Source organism: Caretta caretta, chromosome 11 (assembly GCF_965140235.1).
Source record: "Caretta caretta isolate rCarCar2 chromosome 11, rCarCar1.hap1, whole genome shotgun sequence".
Lineage (NCBI taxonomy): Eukaryota > Metazoa > Chordata > Testudines > Cheloniidae > Caretta > Caretta caretta.
The window spans coordinates 45,508,243-45,530,727 of record NC_134216.1 but is presented as its reverse complement, the minus strand read 5'-3'; the positions used below and the strand labels follow the sequence as shown (position 1 = coordinate 45,530,727).

General features: G+C 38.1%; 1 protein-coding gene across 1 annotated transcript in view; it reads left to right on the top strand.

Moving 5' to 3' along the window:
- The window catches only part of TTN (titin), a 311,267-nt gene that overhangs the window by 31,703 nt on the left and 257,079 nt on the right, over nt 1-22,485 (top strand). The window contains exons 30-44 of the mRNA XM_075117654.1: nt 57-329; nt 448-711; nt 809-1,069; nt 1,482-1,742; nt 2,230-2,493; nt 2,591-2,851; nt 2,997-3,257; nt 4,126-4,386; nt 4,482-4,623; nt 4,713-4,878; nt 5,377-5,608; nt 6,408-6,692; nt 6,795-6,920; nt 9,952-10,140; nt 15,530-15,586. Of these exons, the coding sequence (XP_074973755.1) occupies nt 57-329; nt 448-711; nt 809-1,069; nt 1,482-1,742; nt 2,230-2,493; nt 2,591-2,851; nt 2,997-3,257; nt 4,126-4,386; nt 4,482-4,623; nt 4,713-4,878; nt 5,377-5,608; nt 6,408-6,692; nt 6,795-6,920; nt 9,952-10,140; nt 15,530-15,586 (3,303 nt within the window). The remainder of the gene's footprint in view (nt 1-56; nt 330-447; nt 712-808; nt 1,070-1,481; nt 1,743-2,229; nt 2,494-2,590; nt 2,852-2,996; nt 3,258-4,125; nt 4,387-4,481; nt 4,624-4,712; nt 4,879-5,376; nt 5,609-6,407; nt 6,693-6,794; nt 6,921-9,951; nt 10,141-15,529; nt 15,587-22,485) is intronic.

The window sequence follows — 22,485 nt, the reverse complement described above, 5'->3', positions numbered from 1 at the left end:
AATTATTTTGTTTATCTGTTGTGAGGATTAATTTGTTTTTCTTTCTTATTTCGTAGCTCGTCCTGTGACCATTCTTCAAGGACTTACTGATCAGAAAGTCTGCGAGGGTGATATTGTGCAACTTGAAGTTAAAGTCTCCCTAGAAAATGTTGAAGGTGTCTGGATGAAGGATGGTATCGAAATTCAGCCAAATGACCGTGTGCACATTGTGCTGGACAAGCAGTCACATATGTTGTTAGTTGAAGATGTAACAAAGGAAGATAGTGGCAATTATTCCTTTAATATTCCCAGTCTTCTTCTTTCAACCACTGGACGAGTCTCTGTTTATAGTAAGTGACTATTGTTAGCCAGTCCAATGTTTTTTCAAAGGCATGGGTGGTCATTTGTTTGCTTTATTTCTTGTTAATTTAAGGGGGTTTTTACATTAATATTTTTGTGACTTGCCAGGTGTGGACATAGTGGTGCCACTAAAAGATGTTCACACTATTGAAGGAACAAAAGCTGTCTTTGAATGCAAAGTTTCAGTCCCTGATGTGTCTTCGTCCAAATGGTACCTAAACGATCAACAGATAAAGCCTGATGACCGTATGCAAGCTGTCTGCAAAGGCACTAAACAAAGGCTAGTGCTTACTAGGACCCATGCATCAGATGAAGGACAGTACAAACTGATGGTTGGCAAAGTTGAAACCAGTTGCAATCTTACAGTTGAAAGTAGGTATTCGTTAAGATGCACAGTACTTCTTAAAACACTTCTTGCTAATATAACAAAGTGGTCATGACTAATATTTCTAATGAACTTGTTTTACAGAAATTCAGATTATTAGAGGCCTTCATGACATCACATGCACTGAAACTCAGAATGTGTCCTTTGAGGTTGAGCTATCTCATGCAGGTATTGATGTTTTATGGCACTTCAAAGACCAAGAGCTCAAGCCTAGTCCTAAATACAAAATCGAAGCATGTGGCAAAATATATAAACTGACAGTGGTCACCATGATGAAAGATGATGAAGGTGAATACACATTTTACGCCGGAGAAAAGAAAACATCTGGGAAGCTTATAGTAGCAGGTTAGTAGGCTTAAATCCCAAAAAGAGTCTGACTTTGATTTTAAAAAAATGTGCCCAATATAATAAGCAATTTACATATTTCGAAGCAGCACCTGGCAATTTTGCTCTTGCTATACCTTTCTCCACTCTTTTCTTTTCTCTCCTTTTTCCTGAGGTTTGTCTCTCCTTCTCGATCTTATTTTTTCTGTCTTCTTTTTGGCTTTGATTCAGCAGCTCTTAGGTGGGTGTTTAAATGCTTTGTTAAATCGGGACCATAATGTAGAATGATGCACAAATGAAGGTAGTATGTTGTCCTCAGAATCTGCGTAGCTGGTGGATTTCAGCAAAGCTGCATTTCAGGATAGGGGAAAAAATAATCTAATGAGAGAGCTGAAACACTGAACAAATAACTCGTGCTTTTGCTTCCCAACAGGTGGTGCCATTGCAAAGCCTCTCAGCGATCTAACAGTGGCTGAATCCCAAGAAGCTGTTTTTGAATGCGAAGTGGCAAATCCTGATTCTGATGGTCAGTGGTTGAAGAATGGTAAACCATTATCTATGACCGATCACCTCCAAAGCGAATCAGATGGTTTAAAGAGGAGACTTAATATTCCAGTCACCAAGCTAGATGATATGGGTGAATATACCTACAAAGTGGCATCCTCAAAAACATCGGCCAAATTGAACGTTGAAGGTCAGTAATTCTGTCCTGATTTGATATGTTTAAGGGCTTGATTCACCTTTTGCTCAGGCCCTAAGTATGATATACGTCATCATTATTACAAACTGTCTTTTGTATTTAAAATTGAGGCGATAAATGGATACAATTTTTGGATGTTCCATGTTAGAATTTAACATAACGGTAATATTTTGATAAAAACATATTTGGTGTATGCTGTAAGCCATTAAAAAGTCAACATTTGCCAATTGTGTAGTAGCATTTTAAATATAGAAAAACTATGTTAATCTTAGATACTGATAGCTGCTGGGAAATGCTGTTTTGTTTTGGGGGGTGGGGTTAGTGGAGGCGGAGGCATTGGTGACCATGAGATGTGTGTAAAGTGTATGTCTTTGGATCTTAAAATAAAAGAGGATCATAACATGTTTTGTAAAATGACCATGTTTAACTTTCTTTGAGTTTCAGTTTGCTTTTTCAGCTTTATTGGTCATTGTTTTTCTAGCTGTTAAAATAAAGAAGACACTAAAGAACCTAACTGTAACAGAAACACAAGATGCAGTTTTTTCTGTGGAACTTACCCATTCTGATGTTAAAGGAGTTCAGTGGATCAAAAATGGCATTGAACTTAAATCAGATGACAAATATGAGATTACAGTGAAGGGAACTGTTTACACACTGAAAGTGAAAAATTGTGTTATCACTGATGAGTCCGTTTACAGTTTTAAGCTTGGAAGGTTAGGTGCCAATGCCAGACTCCACGTTGAAAGTAAGTCAATTTGTGATCATTTCAGCAATTAGTCTAATGACTGATTTAGAATTTAAATCACAAGTATGAATAAACTGTTGTGATTCTCTTCCTTAAGCTGTTAAGATAATCAAAAAGCCAAAGGATGTGACTGCTTTGGAAAATGCCACTGTTTCCTTTGAATTGAGTGTTTCCCATGATACCGTACCGATCAAATGGTTCCACAAAAATGTTGAGATTAAGTCAAGTGACAAGTACAGTATGATCTCTCAAAGGAAAGTTCACAAGCTGATGCTGCAGAATATATCTCCCTCTGATGCTGGAGAATACACAGCTGTAGTAGGACAGCTGGAGTGCAAAGCAAAGCTGTTTGTGGAAAGTAAGTATTTCATGAAACACTAGCTCATGTATTATAACTAGTCCTTACACAGGATGATCTGTTACTCTTTGCATTTCCAATTTTATAAACAGAATTTAAAAGACAATACTATCTGATTTTTTTTCATTCTCTTGCTTTTTCATAGCCGTACATATTACAAAGACCATGAAAAGTATTGAGGTTCCTGAGACCAAAACTGCCTCCTTTCAGTGTGAAGTATCTCATTTCAATGTACCTGCTGTATGGCTAAAAAATGGGGTGGAAATTGAAATGAGTCAAAAGTTTAAAATAGTGGTTCAGGGGAAACTCCATCAGCTCAATATCATTAACACAAGCAGTGAAGATTCTGCAGAATATACATTTGTCTGTGGGAATGACAGAGTCAGTGCAACTCTGACAGTAAACCGTAAGTGAAAATAAAAATTAACCAAAGTGTTTTCTATTACCAAAATAGTTATGATATTAATATATGATTAAAGCTTCTTTGTGTTCAATATAAACTGAAACACACCCCATCTACTGGTTAGAGTGGGAATATGGGAATCAGGAGACATGGGGTAAAATTCTCAAAAGAAGTACCTAAGGAGCCTAAATCCCATTTTCAAAAGAGATTGAGGCACTTATGAGCTCAAAGTCCCTTTGATTTTTATTAAGGCTTAGGCTTCTAAGTGGCTAGATCACATTTTGAAAATGGGACTTAGTCTCTTAAATTATTTAGAAACATTTGAAAATGTTATTCCTAGATTCGATTCTCGAATCTTGACTCTGACACAGAATGCCTCATTGACATTGCACAAGTCATTTAGCTGCTCTGTGTCTCAGTTTCACCATCTATAAAATGGGAATATTCCCTTTTCTAAATTATTTTGAGATCCTTGAATGAAAGACTCTATACAACTACAGAATGATATGGTTTGTTTTTGGCGTTTGGTTTTTGAGTTTTAAACTTTTTTTTTGTTCCAGAAAATAAGATTATTCAGGTCACTTTGTATCTATTTTTTCTTACTGATTTCACAACAATATGTAATAAAAACAAAGACACTTCTTATTAAAAAGTGGTAACTTCCAAATAAAATGCTGAAAAGGCCACTCTCTTTTTGGTAATTTTTGTGCTAAATGCAAGAAGTCCAGTTTTCAATTAATGGCTTATTTTATAATATTTTGCAAAAAGCAATGAGGGAAGGACCTTAGTTTAAATGCAATCTGATTAAAGGATTGTGAAGCAATTCAGGTTCCTGTTAAGACATATCATATCGCTATTTCTTTTCTTTTAGCTATCTTGATTACATCCATGTTGAAAGACATCAATGCTGAAGAGAAAGATACAATAACATTTGAAGTAACTGTCAACTACGAAGGCATCACATACAAGTGGTTAAAGAATGGGGTGGAGATAAAATCAACTGACAGGTGCCAGATAAGAACTAAAAAGCTTACACATTCTCTTGCCATAAGGAATGTCCACTTTGGTGATGCTGCAGAATACAGTTTTGTTGCTGGGAAAGCTGTTTCTTCAGCCACTTTATATGTGGAAGGTATTTGTTGTCATAGTCTGTATATTTAAGGAATGTTAATGGCCCTCCTGATATATGTTTACAGTGCTCATCGTATATCCATGGTATTTCCCTAGCTCGTCACATTGAATTTAGGAAGCACATTAAAGACATTAAGGTTGTAGAGAAGAAACGAGCCATTTTTGAATGTGAAATCTCAGAACCTGACATTTCAGTGCAGTGGATGAAGGATGGCCAGGAACTCCAGCTTGGTGACAGGTAATCTTTTTCTCCAGAACAAGACGCTAGTATTCCTTATATTTTTTTCAGAAAAGTAGCTCTGTTCATTGTCTTTCTGTTGTCTTTAGAATGAAAGTTCAGAGGGAGAGATTTGTCCATCGCCTCCTCATTCCTTCCACAAAGATGTCTGATGCTGGACAGTACACTGTAGTAGCAGGAGGAAACATGTCCAGTGCTAACTTAGTTGTGGAAGGTCGTGATATTCGTATTAGAAGTGTCCATAAAGATGTTCAGGTACTGTATATACATAGGGAATAAATTCTTGATAGTTCTGTTGTTTTACCATTCGAAGGAGCAATAGCTTATGAATGGGATATATTGAGCCAGGGGTAAGAGCGTACCTAAACTATTTAAGATAATCCCCGCCCCGCCCCCCAAAAACCCCAGCAATAGTCGTGCAGTCAGGGCCTCCCACCATGTTCTGATGGGCCAACCCCATCACCATGGTATAGGCCTTAGGGATTCCAAAGACACATACTTCTCACCAGACAGTTAACTTTCTTCTCATTGATCCAAATAGGACGTTAATAAGTGGGAGGAGGAGACCACATCTGCAGCTCTCAGGCCTATATAGTTACTTTGAGTCAGTGCACTAAGTGGTAGGCCATCCTGTGTCCTGCTGCAGAGACAGAATTCAGAGCGTCCTGAGTTTTCCCCCTTAAGGTTTAGTAAAGCAGGAGGGCAGCTGTAAAAGCAGGTGCTATTTGTAATATTTATTCTACTTGGCAAAAGGTCATTGAAAGACAACGAGCTGTAGTTGAATTTGAAGTCAATGAAGATGATGTTGATGCTCACTGGTATAAGGATGGCATTGAGATCAATTTCCAGATTGAGGAAAGATATCAATATGTCGTGGAAAGAAGAATCCACCAGATGAGCATCACTGAAACAAGATATAACGATGCTGGGGAATACACCTTTGTAGCAGGAAGAAACAGAAGCTCTATTATTCTCTATGTTAACGGTACGTATGTTTGCAATATTGGTGTAGCCGTGTTTGGTCCCAGGATATTAGAGAGAGAAGGTAGATGAGGCAATATCTTTTATTGGACCAAATTCTGTTGGTGAGACAGAGACAAAAATATTACCTCACCCACTTTGCGCCTCTAATGGTATGCGTGGACACTCATTTTGCTCATTATTGCATTTCCTATCCTGTGTTTTCTGTATCTCTGTGAAAACTTCTTGGCATTATAATACTGTAAATTTGGCATAACTTCAGAGAGAGAACCCTGGAACAGTTGGGGCTGCTTGTTCTACATCACTGCTTCCTGTCCACTCTTTCCATTGAAACGGATAACTGATTAAAATGTTATAGCACTTTTTATATCTACATCTACCTAAGCCAGTCAACCCTCTTACTTCTAAGTAAAGTAAATAAAGTAGTCCCTTAACTTTGATATCTCAAATATTTAGTATCGGAGGGATCAACCTAACAGTTTTCAGAGATGTTTTTTACAATTTCATCTTTCAAAAAATCTTATACACTAAAACAGCTATTTGTTCGAAAACAATTTTTCTTGAGCCGTCTTTATTCCAGCCCCAATTCAGTATTCCTTGACCAAGAAAATCCCCCAGTCAAGTTGTGTGTGAGAAATACTGAACTGGATCTTCAGTCACTGGGAACTTTGCATGAATAAGGACTGTGGATTCTGACCACTTTTGGCAATAGTATTTTTGTTTGGCAGAGTAAGAGATCTTACTAAATTTTTAATAATTTCAATAAGCAACACATACTTAGATCCTTTTTTTTAAATCTGCAGCTCCAGAGCCACCCCATATTATTCAGGAGCTTCAGCCCACCACCGTGGAATCTGGTAAACCCGCCCGCTTTTGTGCTGTAATATCAGGTAGACCCCAGCCCAAAATTTCCTGGTATAAAGATGAGCAGCAGCTTTCTGCAGGCTTTAAATGCAAGTTTCTTCATGATGCACAAGAATACACTCTATTGTTGATTGAGACTTTCCCTGAAGATGCAGCAGTTTATACGTGTGAAGCGAAGAATGACTATGGAGTTGCCACTACTTCAGCTTCGCTTTCAGTGGAAGGTAAGTTTCCCAAGTTCCTTAAAGTGTATTTGAAATGGTATTGTCAGTATTTTGTGATGTGCGCTCTTCCATATGGTCTAACCTTTTGGTCTCTTTCTTTAGTCCCAGAAGTTGTTTCTCCTGATCTAGAAGTGCCAGTTTATCCACCTACTCTTATAACACCACTTCAAGATGTTGTTACTTCTGAGGGACAATCTGCTTGTTTTCAGTGCAGAGTTACAGGGACAGGTTAGTTTAATGAAATTATATACAATTTTTGTTATATCAGAATTGTTCAGCTGATACTCAAAGCAAATCTAATAGCACATGAGCTGAAATCAGTCTTTCTGAGGATTGTGTAACTATCAGATATATGTACGAAGTAGTGTTGGCTGTATAATTGACTGGCAGCTAGCAATTTTAAAAACTATCTCATAGCTGCCAGCAGACATGAAATTTAGGAGTCCCCTAATGCTAAGCAATTTTTTAATAGGTGGTCATGGGCTCAGTAGTTCTTACATTTTTAATCAGATGTGAACCTTTATAATGCTTTTCAGAGTACTGACTACTACGTGAAGTTTAAAACTGTCAGTGCAGTGATATGGCAGAGCTTTGAAGCCCTAACTGCAATGCTGGAGAAAGCATTGTCCTATAAATGAGCATGAACAATGAACAAAGCTTCTGGTGCCACCTACTGACACACCATTTTAAAGATACAGGTCAAAAATCTGCCCTGACTTTCACCTCAAAGCCCTTAATATCCCCAGAATGTACCATTTTCAATGCCATTCATGGAAACATTAAACTAAAAATATTATATCAAAATTAGCATTTTTGTTTTATCCCAGTATCAGAGATTTTTTTAATTTATACTTATTTGAAATAGACTTTCCTTATATAAATTTACCATGTTTTAATTAAATAAATACCATCTTATAACTAAAATTTTTGCCCATGACACCATAGTAATTCGTTTGATAAATTAAACTACAGTATTATTATTATTACCCCACATAGTCTTGGGAACTGTTAATAATAATAAAATATTCACATATTACTGTAGAGATACCTAGTGCCTAGCTTTGCAGGGACCCCTGTGGCATGGGACCCCATGCAACTGCTCTGCTTGCTACCCCCAAATGCCAGCCCTGGCTTTTATATGCAGAAAACCAGTTATTGTAGCACTGGTGGGTCGTGGAGTTTTTATAGCATGCTGGGGGAGGGGCTCAGAAAGAAAAGGGTTGAGAACCCCTGGATTATAGGCAGACCAAAGTCCAGATTTAAATCATTTGAGGGTTATAGAAATGCAAAAGTGTGCATGAAATGAGTAGCATCTACTCTTTTGCATTCCTATCACTTAAAAGAGAAATTCTTGAATTGGAAAAAGATTAGAAAACAAATCTGCTTCCATGATAAAAATTGTGGTAAGACTCAGAAAATACACATGGGAGTTTATACTGGAACTATCGACATCTTAATTACAGCTATGCAAAGCATGACACAGTTTTGTGTGTGAGTGTGCATACATTATCTCTATGTTCATGTTGATCACTGTGGGGTACCTTTGCAGCACAGCACATGGGGCGTTATCCCTGCAGTTCCCGTTCTTTTCGTATTGTATATGAATGAATTTGGATATTTCTAAAATACAGCATGAAAATATTTTATACTAGCTTAGCTAATATACTAGCATTGAAAATATATTTTCAAATTCTTTACACTACATTACTGTTTCCTGAAAACATTGTATCTTTATTAGGACAGCAGCAAAAACAATTAAAATAATTTATATATGCCAGATCAGTGTGGTTAGTGATGTAGTTCACTGCCAGGTTTGATGACTGGCGCTGACCTCTTCTTCCCCAAGCTGGCAAGGTGTATGATATCTGGAAAGAACAGCAGGCTTCATGCATGAGACAAGAAAGTGTCTCACTGGACTCAACAGTGACCTTTCTTGTCAGTTAAGGACGGACATTAATAAGCGTCACACAGGCCAGTACAACTAAAACAGATCCTTAGCTATGATGATTTCCACCATCTAAGGATCTGGCCTTAAGGTCTAGAGCAGGGGTTCTCAAACTGGGGGGCGGGACCCCTGAGGGGGTTGCGAGGTTATTACTTGGAGGGTCGCGAGCTGTGAGCCTTCACCCCAAACCCTGCTTTCCTTCCAGCATTTATAATGGTGTTAAATATATTTAAAAGTGTTTTTAATTTATAAGGCGGGGGGGTCGCACTCAGAGGCTTGCTGTGTGAAAGGGGTCACCAGTACAAAAGTTTGAGAACCAATGGTCTAGATATTTAGGGATATAAAACCTGGAGGCTTCTCAGAACTCGGGTAGAAAAATAAGCCATGCACTCCCCTCCTCAGAAAACAGATTACTATGGTCATTTGTTTGGATTGTTTGGATCAGCTGAGTCATTTTGTAGCCTACTAGATGATCAGTTTTAAATGGGAATTTGAGATTTAAGATAAATATAAAATAAAATCAGTTCTCCATTAATAATAATAATTAATAGCTGTGGCACTTTTTAAAAAAACAAAATACAGTGAAATTATCCAGGATACTGTGGATGCAGCCCTAAAAAGCCACCTATATTCATGTGCCTTAGCGTGCATCGAATTCTGCAAAATGGGGCATGCTTGGAAATGAAAGGGAAATGGACTCCCTACAACTTCCTCTGCTCCTTCCCTACGCCAGTATCCAACTCATCCCCTCCTCAGTCACCTCCAGCAGCCACCAGACCTCTTCACCCCGCTCCCAGGCACGGACTCGAAGCTACCCTCCTCTTATGTACAGCACCTCTGCTGTCCCTCATGCTCCTACAGCCATCAGCTAAGCTCCTGCATCTGAGCTGATCCTTCCATATTTCTTCACCTATCCTCACAGATGAATTCTCAATGGAGAGTTCTACTTAAAATGTGATGCCAAGATATAGTTGCTAGGATCTTTCATTTTTCATACTCACTGACAACATTGAAAGCCTACTCTGCCTCTGCTATTTCAAAGGTATCCAGAGGGAGAAAGAGAGAGCGAGATTTCCAGTTAATCACTGAATGTCGCAGTCACAAAATAAGTTTTCCCTCATACGTACTACCCAGCCGGAACTATAAAATAACCAATAAACTACAGGTCTTTAAACTAGCCTTATTGTACATTATCAAGGAATATTCAACTTCAAAAAGCTGTGATATAAGTGATTTGTACTTTATGTATTTTTAAAGTATTTACCTACAGACGAATCTTAATCTTACATTTCTTTTTTTATTTTATTTGATCAGATCTGAAAATCTCTTGGTATTGCAAAGATAAGGAGATCAAGCCATCCCGTTTCTTTAGAATGACTCATTTTGAAGACACTTGCCAGTTGGAGATTTCAGAAGCCTATCCAGAAGATGAAGGAATTTATACCTTTGTTGCTAGTAATTCTATAGGCCAAGTGACAAGTACTGCTAACTTGAAGTTGGAAGGTACAATGTGCAATTAAAAAATAAATGATGTTTTAAAACCAGTTGTGTGCCCATACTAATATTCATTAATAAATATATGTGAGTCACTGTCATGTCATGTCTTTAATTCAATTAATCAGTATCATCTTACAATGTCCACAACATCCACTTGCATCTCCAAGACATAGGTTATGCACAGTGAAGTTTCTTTCACAGTTTTTCAACGTTCCATGCACTTCACCTTTCAATTCTTTTCATTAGCAGCATCCGGCATGCCTCAAACAAGGTAGACTCCTTGTCCCTAACCTAAGTCTATTAAACAGATTTTTATTCCGTTAACAAGCCTTTGCCTTGTAAAGATCTCTAAAGAGTTTTGGTATTGATAAAATGTTTTCATTTAAGAAACATTAGAAAATCTTAAACAAGGGCATGCCCCAGATTTGTGCAAATGAGAAAATAAATTTGCACTATTATGCATTCTGAAAATATTGATCACAAATTTCAGAACAGAAAATGGTCTAGAGGGTTTGTTATTTTAATCTTGCGGTTCTTAGTGTTGTTTAACCAGAAATATATTTATTTTTTATTTTTGCAACATAATTTATAAACTATGGAATTAGTGATTCATATTGTAAAATTGCCAGGCCAAAAAGAAAAAAAAATGAGGAGAGAGAACTTTGATTGTAGCATAGGGTAAGAAATTAAAAGTTGGCATGCTTCTTTTCAGGATTTAAAAAGGTTGAAGAAGTTACATCAAAGTCCCAATGGCATGTTTCTTCATCAGTTTCACTTAAGAAGGAGCCTGTTGGCCAAAGGCCCACCTTTATCCAGCCTATTTCAAGCTGCAGGGTATGCAGCGGGGAATCAGTCAGATTTCAAGCCAGGGTCTCTGGCATGCCAAAACCAGAAATCCAATGGTTTCATAACCAACAGCTAATGTTGCCAACAAAAGATATAGTTTTCCATTTTGATGAGTCTACAGGCACAGCTATGCTGATAATAGTAGATGCTTTTTTAGAGCACGCTGGCCAATACTCTTGCAAAGCAGGAAATAGTGCTGGAGAAGCAACTTGCACAGCTACACTTACAGTGACAGCCGAAGGTAAAGCCCCATTTTTGTTCAAAGGGATTCAGTTTGTTGTATACCACTGTTACTAATTACCTCCTTTCCTCTTTTCACACCTTTTAGTTAGCAGCTAGTTCACTAATGTTGGTAGTATTAGCTGTAACCAATAAACCACTGTCATTTCCTTTACTTTAAAATGTCATATAATTTCAAATCTCACAAAACTGTGTCCTATATATAGAAAATATAGACATTTTACTACACTAAGCAAGTACACGCTTTAAACCAGAGAGCTGGTGATAGTCACACCATTGTCTCATATACTCAACACTGGGCTGTAAAAGCTAACAGAAAATACATCCTTAAACAGTATCATAACAGATTATTTGATATTGGAATGGACAGCTTCGGTGAAAAGAAGAGACGAACATCAGCTGTGTATCAACTGCATGAGTACAAGTCATTTTCCATTCATCTACATGAATGAATTTTCTTTTGTGTCAAGAGCATAATGCATCTGGCATGCTCAGTTTTCCCATGAAGATATCTTTCATTCTCATTATCCCTACCATTTTATTTTGTTCTTAAGTTGGCCCATTAAAGTACATTATTTGTTAATATTGTTATTTTTTTGTTACTTGATTACACAGTGCAAGCCATAGATAGGCAAAGTTCTGGGAAAGATGTAAAAGAGTCTATCCAGTCACAGGCAATATCAGAAGTTCATGTTGCTTCCCCTTTCGCAAAGAAGGAGACCCAGGCTTATAAAAAAGAAATTAAAACAGTGCAAGAACCATCGTACCAACTGGGTGTGCAGGTTTTGGAAACTCTATCAGAAAGTTTAACCATGAAAGCTACATCAGTGAAAGAAACAGAAACCTTCCATACAACAGTCCTTTCACAAACATCACAAAGCACAATGAAAGTATCCGCTGCTTCTGTTCAGGAAATGAGAAAGGCTTCCCCAAATATTCTCCTGGAACTCCGTGACCAAACTGTGAAATGTGGAGATACTGCACAGTTCATTTGTGCTTTAGAAAGCGAACACTTTTTAGAGGTTCTGTGGACCCATGAAGGTGAAAGGATAAAAGAGTCAAAACGAGTGAAGCTATCACAAAATGGAACTATCCTATTACTCACAATTATAAACGTCCAACTATTAGATCAAGGACTATACAGATGCACTGTGCGTAATGATCATGGAAAGACGACAACTGCTGCTGTACTAACAGTAGAAGGTGGTTATTTGATTTTTAACATTATGACTTACCTCATTTCAACCTAATCATCTCTGTGTATAGCTCACTCACATTTCCTAACACTGGTATTTAATTTAGAAAGCTATATTTTAAGTTCTTTTTCACATTTAGGACTCTATTCATAAATGACTTTTGCAGCACCAGGCAGGGAGTTTTATAGCTTGCTTGAGAAGTGTATCATGGCTCTTCCCAGCAAGTTGCAGCCAAATGGAATTTGTACTCATCAATTTATCAATGTAAGCCACTGATATGCAGTGAGACACTGACTTGGTGGGAAGTGTCCACTTGGAACAAAACAAAGAACAGGACAGAAGGAACCAATTTAATTTTGCACTTTATGAAGAATTCTGAAGTTGGAATTTGAAAGAGTTATTTTTAAATAAAGGAAAGGGGGTAACGTTAGATGAGCAAATTAACCCAGAGTCTAGGCCATCCCAGCTTGCACAGGGCCACATGCTGTCAATAACTCAATCTGACTACATCTTGAGTGACACAAAAGGTGCTACATATTTGCAAGGGTTAATATTTTAAGCAGTTTATTTGCATGTTTTCTTCAAACACCCTAAATACAAGTCTGTTTTTTACTCCTGAACACGTCTGTTCGTTCAGTGCTATAAAATCCTAACTTGTCTATTGGATTTAGGAGCCTCTCTTTCCCAAGACTATATTAATGACCTACACAGTCTTCCTCCATACCTGTGGATTGTTTTTTATTTGTAGAATTCCTTTCCCCCTTGCCATTATTCCAGTGCATTAAAATATCAGCAGTTTCTGCACATGTAATAACATCTTTGGCGTATAGACATTGATATCCTTGACTCCTGTAGACCCAGAATGGGCCTCTTGTTCTTTTGGCACTGCTCACCTTAGATAATGTGATAGCTGCTTTTATTAACTCAGATGACGCAGGAGCAATAGCAGCATGAACATAAGATAAAACTGTCTCATGCTCTTCCATGAAGCAATTTGCTATGCACCATTTATCAGGCTCTTACACACGAGTTAAGTCCTTTCTTTGCTGTCGATCTACGTTAAGTGTTGTCTCTACATGATCTTCTGCAGTTACCTTCAACATTAAAGGGAAATAGCTTTGATTTAAATTAGGGCTGTCAATCATAAGCAATTAATGCAAAAATAAATTAACTAGATTTTTAAAAGTCACGATTAATCACAGTTTCAATTGCACTGTTAAATAATTGAATACCAATTTAAATTTATTATAAATATTTTGATGTTTTTTCTACATTTTCAAATATTGATTTCAATTACAACACAGAATACAATGTGTACAGTGCTCACTTTATATTATTATTTTATTACAAATATTTGCACTGTGAAAAACGTAAACAAAATTAATAGTATTTTTCAATTCACCTCTTGCAAGTAGTGTAGTGCAATCTCTGTATCGTGAAAGTGCAATTTACAAATGTAGAATTATTTTTTTCGTATAACTGCACTCAAACAATGTAAAACTTTAGAGTCTACAAGTCCACTCAGTCCTACTTCTTGTTCAGCCAATCGCTAAGACAGTTTGTTTACATTTATGGGAGATGATGCTGCCGGCTTCTTATTTACAATGTCACCTGAAAGTGAGAATAGGTGTTTTCATGGCATTGTTGTAGACTGTGTTGCAAGGTATTTATGTGCCAGATATGCTAAAAATTCATATGTCCCTTCATGCTTAGACTTGAGCACTGTACTCTTTGTATTCTGTGTTGTAATTGAAATCAATATATTTGAAAATGTAGAAAAACATCCAAAATTTTTACAGAAACAATAGAATACCAATTTAAATAGCAAGATTAAAACTGAGATTAATCGCAACTATTTTTTTAATCTTGTGATTGTGATTATTTTTAATCATTTGACAGCCCTAATTAAAATTAAAGATGTGCTTGCTTGTGTTAGTCATTACAGACCAAGTCTTAGTCCCACTTAAGTCAATGGTAAACAGCCTACTGACTTAATTGGGACCTTCTTTTAGCCTAGCATGAATAGAGCCCTAAAATGTGTCATAACCCATATATTTCATAGTATATTTTTAGTTTGAGCACTAACATGCTGAACATTCCTTTTCCATACTAAACCCTTTATTTTTATTTCTCTACGTATAAGGGTGTTTTATTCCTGCCAACCATCTAATCTAATGCTTTTCCTAACTTTATTCTTACCTAGCTAAAGAAGCACACGCCAAAGCAGTAACAAAAATTACGCTTGACTCAGACACTAAAAGCACTAAAACAGTCAAAGAGTCTCAGATTCAAACAACCTCCGAAGTTAAGGAAGAGTCTTCAAAGGAAACATCAAGAATGTTAATCACTTCAGCTCAAAGATCACAAGGAACTGAAAAACAAAGGAACGGAGACTACTACCCTGATGTTGTGCCATGCGAAGAGAGCATAGAAACTGGTGCCAAAGTACCAGTATTTCTTGAAACGCTGCTCCCAGAAACTATTGTAAAAGAAGGAGATGATGTGTCACTCTTTTGTCTAATAAAGGGTGTGCCTACTCCTTGTGTGATTTGGCTGTACAATCAGCTAATAGTTGAGGAGTCTGCATTATGTTCCTTAAAACACAATGGGCCACTGTGCAGTTTAAAATTACTCAAAGTTGTTCAGAATCAGAGGGGTATATACAAGTGCAGAATAGTTAACTCTGCAGGACAAGCCGAGTGCAGCACTCATCTGAGAGTGACAGGTTGGCAACTGCATGTTCTTTCCAAACCTAAATTCCTCCTGCATACCATCATTGCATTCAAGTACATTCAGCCCATGGGAAACAGTAAAGAAAGAAAAATGTCATTTGTCTGTGGATTGTTGAATGTTTGCCTCCCGGTGTTCCAGGCATGTTAAAGGCATGGTAAATTACAGGCAAAAATCATAAAAAGTTGTAGACACGTATACAATACAAATAGGTTTTGAAGCATCTGATCACTGTTTCGACAAATTTATCAGGTGTTTGAGTTGTTGTGGCATGTACTCATGTATGTGTGTGCGTATTTTTTGCAACAGATATTCATAGTTTCAACCTCACAACCCATTAATTGATGCGTTAATTGATCACAATAATCTCTATTTTATTCTAGCTCCAGAAAAAGTTCTTCAAGAGAAGATAAAAAAACAGATTGAAATGGAAGTGAAAGGTACAGTCACAAATGGATGTTACGCTGAAGCACTGATTTATCATAAAAAATTAGTAAATCGTTAGAAACTTTTATTTGCTTACATACAGCCTATGACAGCAAAAGTAAAACACACTTTGGAGCATATTTGAATATGCTGCATGTTTTGTTTTAATATGCTAAGGGTTACCCACATTACAAGGTTTAAGTTTTAAAATCAGTTTAAAACTTTACATTTATAATTATGCAGCTGTACTTTTAACTTCTACTTCATGCTATGCAGCTGTTTACTGCGTGAGCTTTTATTTGTTAAACTCTCTTGTTAGTGCATGCGATGGTTTAAATCAAAACGAAGATATAAAAATCTTAATGAAATGATTTTTAAACTAGTAAGCAACCTAACAATCATTCAAAGAATGGAATATAATAGAAAATGAATGTTATTTAGGACATGTGAAAGCTACACATTCCCATTGTATCCTCGCACTTCATGTACATACATTAATTCGTCACTATACATTTCTTACACTGGCTTGCAGATAGCATATGTGGTCCATGTTGCTTGCTTTTTTTGCATAACGTTGTGAAGTTAGTGGCTGTATTAGTTCGAATAAACGCCTTCTCATTTCATTTTAGCTAATTACTTACAGCTACCTTTTTATATATTTTTCAAAATATTTTTTCTCAATTGTTTGAACATTTTACCATAATCAAAGGGATCAGAAAGGGCGTTTATTCTACTGTCTGCAAGTCAGGTAAGATTTTCTTCTTTGCCAACAAAAGACACAAAGCTTTTCGGGCAGCAAAACCATACACCCCCAGGAACATGTTATTTTGAAATTCATTTTTGCTTGTTCAAGAAGAAATGTCCACAGTTTGAAGAAAGAACAGACAACGAACGATTTTCGTGTCAGAATCTTTAAAACAGAGCAAGGCATTGCGTTTATTCGAACAAATATGGTGAGTGAATTTTTTTTCTGGATTTGTGATGAAATCTGTAGCATGTCCCCAATTTAATTTAATATCTTGCCATTTCATTTCTTTTCATTTTTCAAACGTATGAGAGAAGCAACAGAGTACGCTGTAATGTAATGTTGTTCTCTTACAGAACTGTTCTTCAGTGAAGAGCCTGGGTGTCCTGAAAAGCAGAGCGAGACGCGAGACGCTTTCTCCGATTCTGAAGACTACTTAGACCATGGATTTGTGTCTGCGCAGAGATCTGCAAGTAGAACCTCGTCTTGGTCTGAGACTCTTAAACCTTCTTTCACTCAAAAGCTGAAATTTAAATCTGTTTTAGAGGGGGATCCCGCAGTTTTCCAGTGTAAACTCGTTGCCTGTCCAACCCCCGCAATGACATGGTTTCATAATAATAGGCCTGTCCCTAAAGATCTGCGTAGAATAATAAAGACAGAGAGTGATATGCATATTCACAGCTCCAGCCTAGAGGTAAGAGATGTTCGGGAGAGGGATTCTGGGAGCTATAAAGTGTTTGCCATTAATAGTGAGGGTTCAGCTGAGTCAACCGCTTCGCTGCTAGTTGCACAGCGAGAGGAGCAAAATGCAAAATATTTAGATTTCCTGAGAAAGTCCAAACGAACCCATGAGAGTGTTGAATGTCTGGTTCAGAAGAGGAAAGAAGATAGGCTGAAGGTTTACCTGCGGTGCACTGGCTCTCCTTTCGATAAAAGGCAGGAGACTGAAAAGATGTTAAGAGATTTGCCCCCTGCAAAGGGGATGGTGCGAACCATAAGCTTTCCAAAACTCCTAAGGAGACCGGAGTTCGCGTACGATAAAGACCAGGTAGGTAGCAAACGCACCGCAAGGGACAGGGATCATGGCAGTGATGCTTTGCTTGATGAGGAAATAAAAATTAAGCTGCAACGACTGCGGGAGGCCAAAAGAACCATGCTGGAAAAGAAGAAACTGCGCCCGTCACAGAGAGACACTGAATCAGTCCTTGAATCGGTGCGAACCACAGACTTTAGAGGTGGTAAAGACCTAGGGACCTCTCCAGTCCATTGGGCAATTGAGAGTGAGGCGATACGCTCTGACTTCCAGATAATAAAGCCAATCCATACATGCACCTCTTCACCCAAAATGCCAAGCGGTGAGGAGGGTGCCCCGCATCATCCTAAACCAGAGCCTGTTAAGATGCCGGCGGACTTTCACCTGCGAATGGAACGAATCCTGGGGCTTTCCAAACCCTCCCGGAGTCCTCGGGAGTTTCCTGAAGGAAGCATCGAGGCAGAAACATTCCAAACAAAATCAGTAATAACACTGGAAGAACCAACGAGAGAGCAGTTTCTGGGAGACCCTCCAGTAGCGCAGCCAGAGCCAATTGCCAAAGCTACCTACATCGGCCATAGTTATACACACAAGGAACCACAGGAATCAAGAATAGGTACACAGCCAAACGAACAGCTGGAGGAGTTCCAAGCAATGACAGCCAAGAAGAAAAGCCCTGAATCTATAATCTATGTGCTTCTCTGCGACGGATTAAGCGAAACTAGGAAATTGGAGAATGTGTTGTCCGAGACAATCACAATAAACATCAATGAGCCTGTTGATACTTATGAAGGCACCCAAACAGAAAAGGGTGAAGACAATGCAATGTTAGGACTGGAAGACTCGGCAGAAATCAGAGAGTCTGTATTGGTAGAAGTCTGTGAAATAAAGGAAAAGCCTGCCAGGTCTGAGAGCCCTATTCTAAAGCTTCTGGAACCGGGCCCCCCTTTGTTTGTTCATGAAATTGAATCTCGGGAAGCAAAGGAAGGAGAGAGTTGCATATTTGGCTGTCATTTCCGTGGCCATCCGCAACCTATTGTCACTTGGTATAACAATGACAAACCCATATCTCGTAACCAGGAGGACTATGCCATTCACACGGCAGGGAGCCGGTCCACCCTAACTTTCCGCTCTGTTCTCCCTCAGCACGAAGGCTCCATCACCTGCGTGATATTTAATGAATACGGAACTGCCACAACATCAGGCATGCTCAAAGTGAAGATTAAAGAGAGGATTGAGGCTGAACCATTCACCACCGATGAAGCTGAACTGTTAAAGAATGACACAGAAGAGGAAGAAGAACTTAGTTTTCTGTTTGACAAAATGAAAGAAAATCAACCAGCTTTCAGTAGTGAAAGTAGAGCCACCCTTCGCGTTCCTCAGAGTAAACTGCCCGTACCCTGTGTTTCTGACTCAGACCGGCTTTCATTTCCTGTAGAAATCAAAGTAACTGCTCCTACTCCGACTCTAGAACAAGATGAAGAACTGAAGGAAACAGTTCAACCTGCTGAATTTGTACCTGAGCCACCACCTCAGGACCAAGTTTCTGAGGCAATAAAACATAAATTTAAATTTTCCTTTGCGGTAAATGAACCACCAAAAATTGTGAAAGAAACACAAAAATATATTAATTGTAGAGAAGGGAATTCTGTCGTGCTGGAGTGCTCAATATCTGGTGAACCTCAACCGATTGTAACTTGGTTTCGAAATGGCAAAATCTTAACTCCTACTGAGAAGTTTCAATTTGAGGAGGAAGAGGATGGTAGCTACAGGTTACATATTGATGAAGTTTCTGTGTCAGATGCTGGCACATACAAATGTGTTGCTGAGAACACAGTAGGAGTAATAGAAACTGTTTCCAATCTTACAGTAGAGTCTGGTGTGCAGAGCTTTTATAGCCACGTAGAACAAATTAGTGATGTTGAAGAAGAAACTGTTCAAGGTCAGAGTGTACAAATCCAGAAAGAAGTTGCAAAGGAACCGTTGCACAATCTTTATGAATCCTCAGTTGCTGGCAAGCTTAATGATAGAGAATATTCCGTAAGTCAATATTTTCATAACCTCAGTACTCTGAGGCAGGTAGCGCTCACGGAAAAGGAACAAAATACATCCTCCAAAGAAACAGAATCCAAACTCCCAAGATTTATGTGTGACGTTAGAAAGTCCATAGTTACTGAGGATCATCCAATAACTGAAACCCCAGATTTCCAGCAGCAGATTGAAAAAGAAGAGACGGTAAATGTTAGTGAACAAGTGGAGTCAAAGATGGAAGAACCTAAGACATTCACTTTTGTTAGCGATTTAAGCCAGTTTTCACACCCTGAAGAACCACCAATATCTGAAAACCCAGATTTCCAGCTCTCGATTCTAACAGAAGAAAAAATAAATGTGAGCGAACAAGTGAAGCCAAAGATAGAAGCTAATGTACCTGTTTCTGTTGGTGCTTCAAGCCAGGTTCCACAAACTGAGGATGAGCCAATAATTGAAAGCCCAGATTTCCAGCTCCCGAGTGAGCTAGAAAATAAAATAAACGTGAATGAACAAGTAGAGTCAAAGATAGACGAAGCCAAATTATTCACTTTTGTTAGTGATTTAAGACAGGTTTCACACCCTGAAGAACCATCAATATCTGAAAACCCAGATTTCCAGCTCTCGATTCTAAAGGAAGAGAAAATACATGTGAGTGAACAAGTGAAGTCAAAGATAGAAGAAGCTGATGTACCTGCTTCTGTTGGTGATTTAAGTCAGGTTCCACTCCCTGAAGAACCGTTAATACTGGAAAGCCCAGATTTTCGGCACCAGATTGAAAAAGAAGAGATGATAAAAGTGAATGAACAAGTAGAGTCAAAGATAGAAGCCGAAGTATTTGCTTTCGTTCGCAATTTAAACCAGGTTCCACGCCCTGAGAATGAGTCTATAATTGAAAGTCCAGATTTCCAGCTCCCGAGTGAAGTAGAAGAGAAAATAAACGTGGGTGAACAAGTAGAGTCAAAGATAAAAGAAGCTGAAGTACTCGCTTCTCTTCGAGATCTCAACCAGGTTCCACTCTCTGAAGAGCTAAGCGATCAGCCTGACAAAACAGATGAAATAAAAACGGAAATTACAACCACAGAGTTTACATCTAGGAACCAACTTGAAAAGATCATTGAAAGCCATACTGAGAAAGCTACATGTATTAATATAGAAATTCCTGCAGGTCAGGACACAGATGGTGAAGTAGAGAGTGTGAAGGATAAAGATTTTGCTTTTGAGAAGAAGCAGTACTTGAAAAAAACAGGTCGAGAAGAATATAACTTTAGCAATGGTGTTACTGATCTGCCCCATCTTGACAGGGGAAGCACGCCAAGCAAATCGTTTAGTAACGGTAATGAAATGGAAATCAAGGGCACAGGGCATTTTTCAGGGAAATTAGAGCCCGAGCAAGAGAGTCCTGCTCTTGAGCGAACTCTTGGAACACCACCTCTGGCATGTTCTTTCACTGACAATTTAGATACACCATTTAGAAATGTAAATTATCAGATCCATGTCTTCGGGCAGGAGCTGAGTGCAAAGAGGAAAGAATCTGAGGATCATAGTTTTTTCAGTCCTATATCCACGATGGTACAAGAAGATAGAGATCTGTCTGACAAGGACATATGTGACACCAACTTAAATAGGACATTTCGAGATTCAACTGCCATAGAAGAGAAAGATGCGCCCAATTCGCATGCGATAAGTGATGAATTCAAAGGTACACCTGAATTAGAACAACTTGGGTTTTATGATCCAAATAAAGTAATTCAGCAAGAACAACACCTAGAGCAACAAGAAAAAAACATAGAAGGAAATGAACAAAATTACAGAAGCTTTGCGCATGGCATAGAGGAAAATGTCTTTCTTCATGATAAAAAATTATCTGACTTTGGAGAGAGAGAACAGAAGGAAACCTATCAGAATGAACAAACATTAGGAAAAATAGAACCTGAAACGTACAACATTTTATTTGATTTAAAACAAGCTCCTTCTGTAATAGAAAATGTAGATCAGAATTTTCAAGAACAAATTAGGAGGCAACAAGAAGAAACACATTTAAAAGGCCAATATCCGGCCTCTGAACCTGATACAGCCAATATTGTATTTGATTTGAAACAAGTTTACTCTGCTATACAAAATCTTGATCAAGAACAAGAGAGGCTGCTGCAGAATGAAATGTATTTCAAAGATCAACATTCTGCTTCTGAACGAATGGAACCTGATACAGGCCACATGGAAGAAAATGTACAGAAAACTACATCACCTACAGGACAAGGAATTTATTCCTGTCAAGAGTTTTCCAAAGAGAGTGAAGCTATAAAGGACAAAGATGATAATTCTCAAGAATTATCTCTAGAAAAAGTAGAACCCCAAATCCAGGGATTAGCATTTAATCTAAAACAGCATTCAGTGATTTTCTCAGAAGAATTCGTTTCCAAAGAGACTGGCAGCATATCACCGGAAGAAATATGTTCCTTAAACCGAGTGTTATCTCCCGAGATCATGGAAACAGAAACCGAAAGCTCCATAAACCATCTACAAAGACATCACGCACTTGTAGAAGAAATTTCTTTAAGTGAAGAACTTCGTCATAATTACAAGGTGCAACTGGAGGGAGTTTATGTTCAAGAACGGACTCTGTCAACAGAAACTGGAGTGGCTGAAATGCAAATATTTAAAAGGGACCTAGCTGACATTCCTCTTTCTAGTGAACAGCGATCACCTGCAAAAGGAATTGATGAATTTGAGAAAAATGTTTGTGTGGAAGAATCATTTAAGGAACAAATTAAAGACTTGATATTGGGGCAGACTGAGCGTAGGCCTTCTGCAGAATCCAAAATGTCTGTAAGTCAATATTTTCAAAATGTAGTGCAAGAAACAGATGTTTCTGAGGGTGTGGAATCGCTAGAGAGAATAGACTCCAAAACAGACAACTTCATAACAGACTTGAAAAAAGCTGCAAAGGAGAAAGAACCCACTGCATGTAAACTGGAGCAAGAACAAACACACGTTCTTCAGGTAGAGCAAGTCACAATGAAAGAAATAAGCAGGTCTACTTTTAATGGAAGTAAAACTGAAACTGTGTGTTGTACCAAAGTAATTCCTGAAGACCATCATGCTAT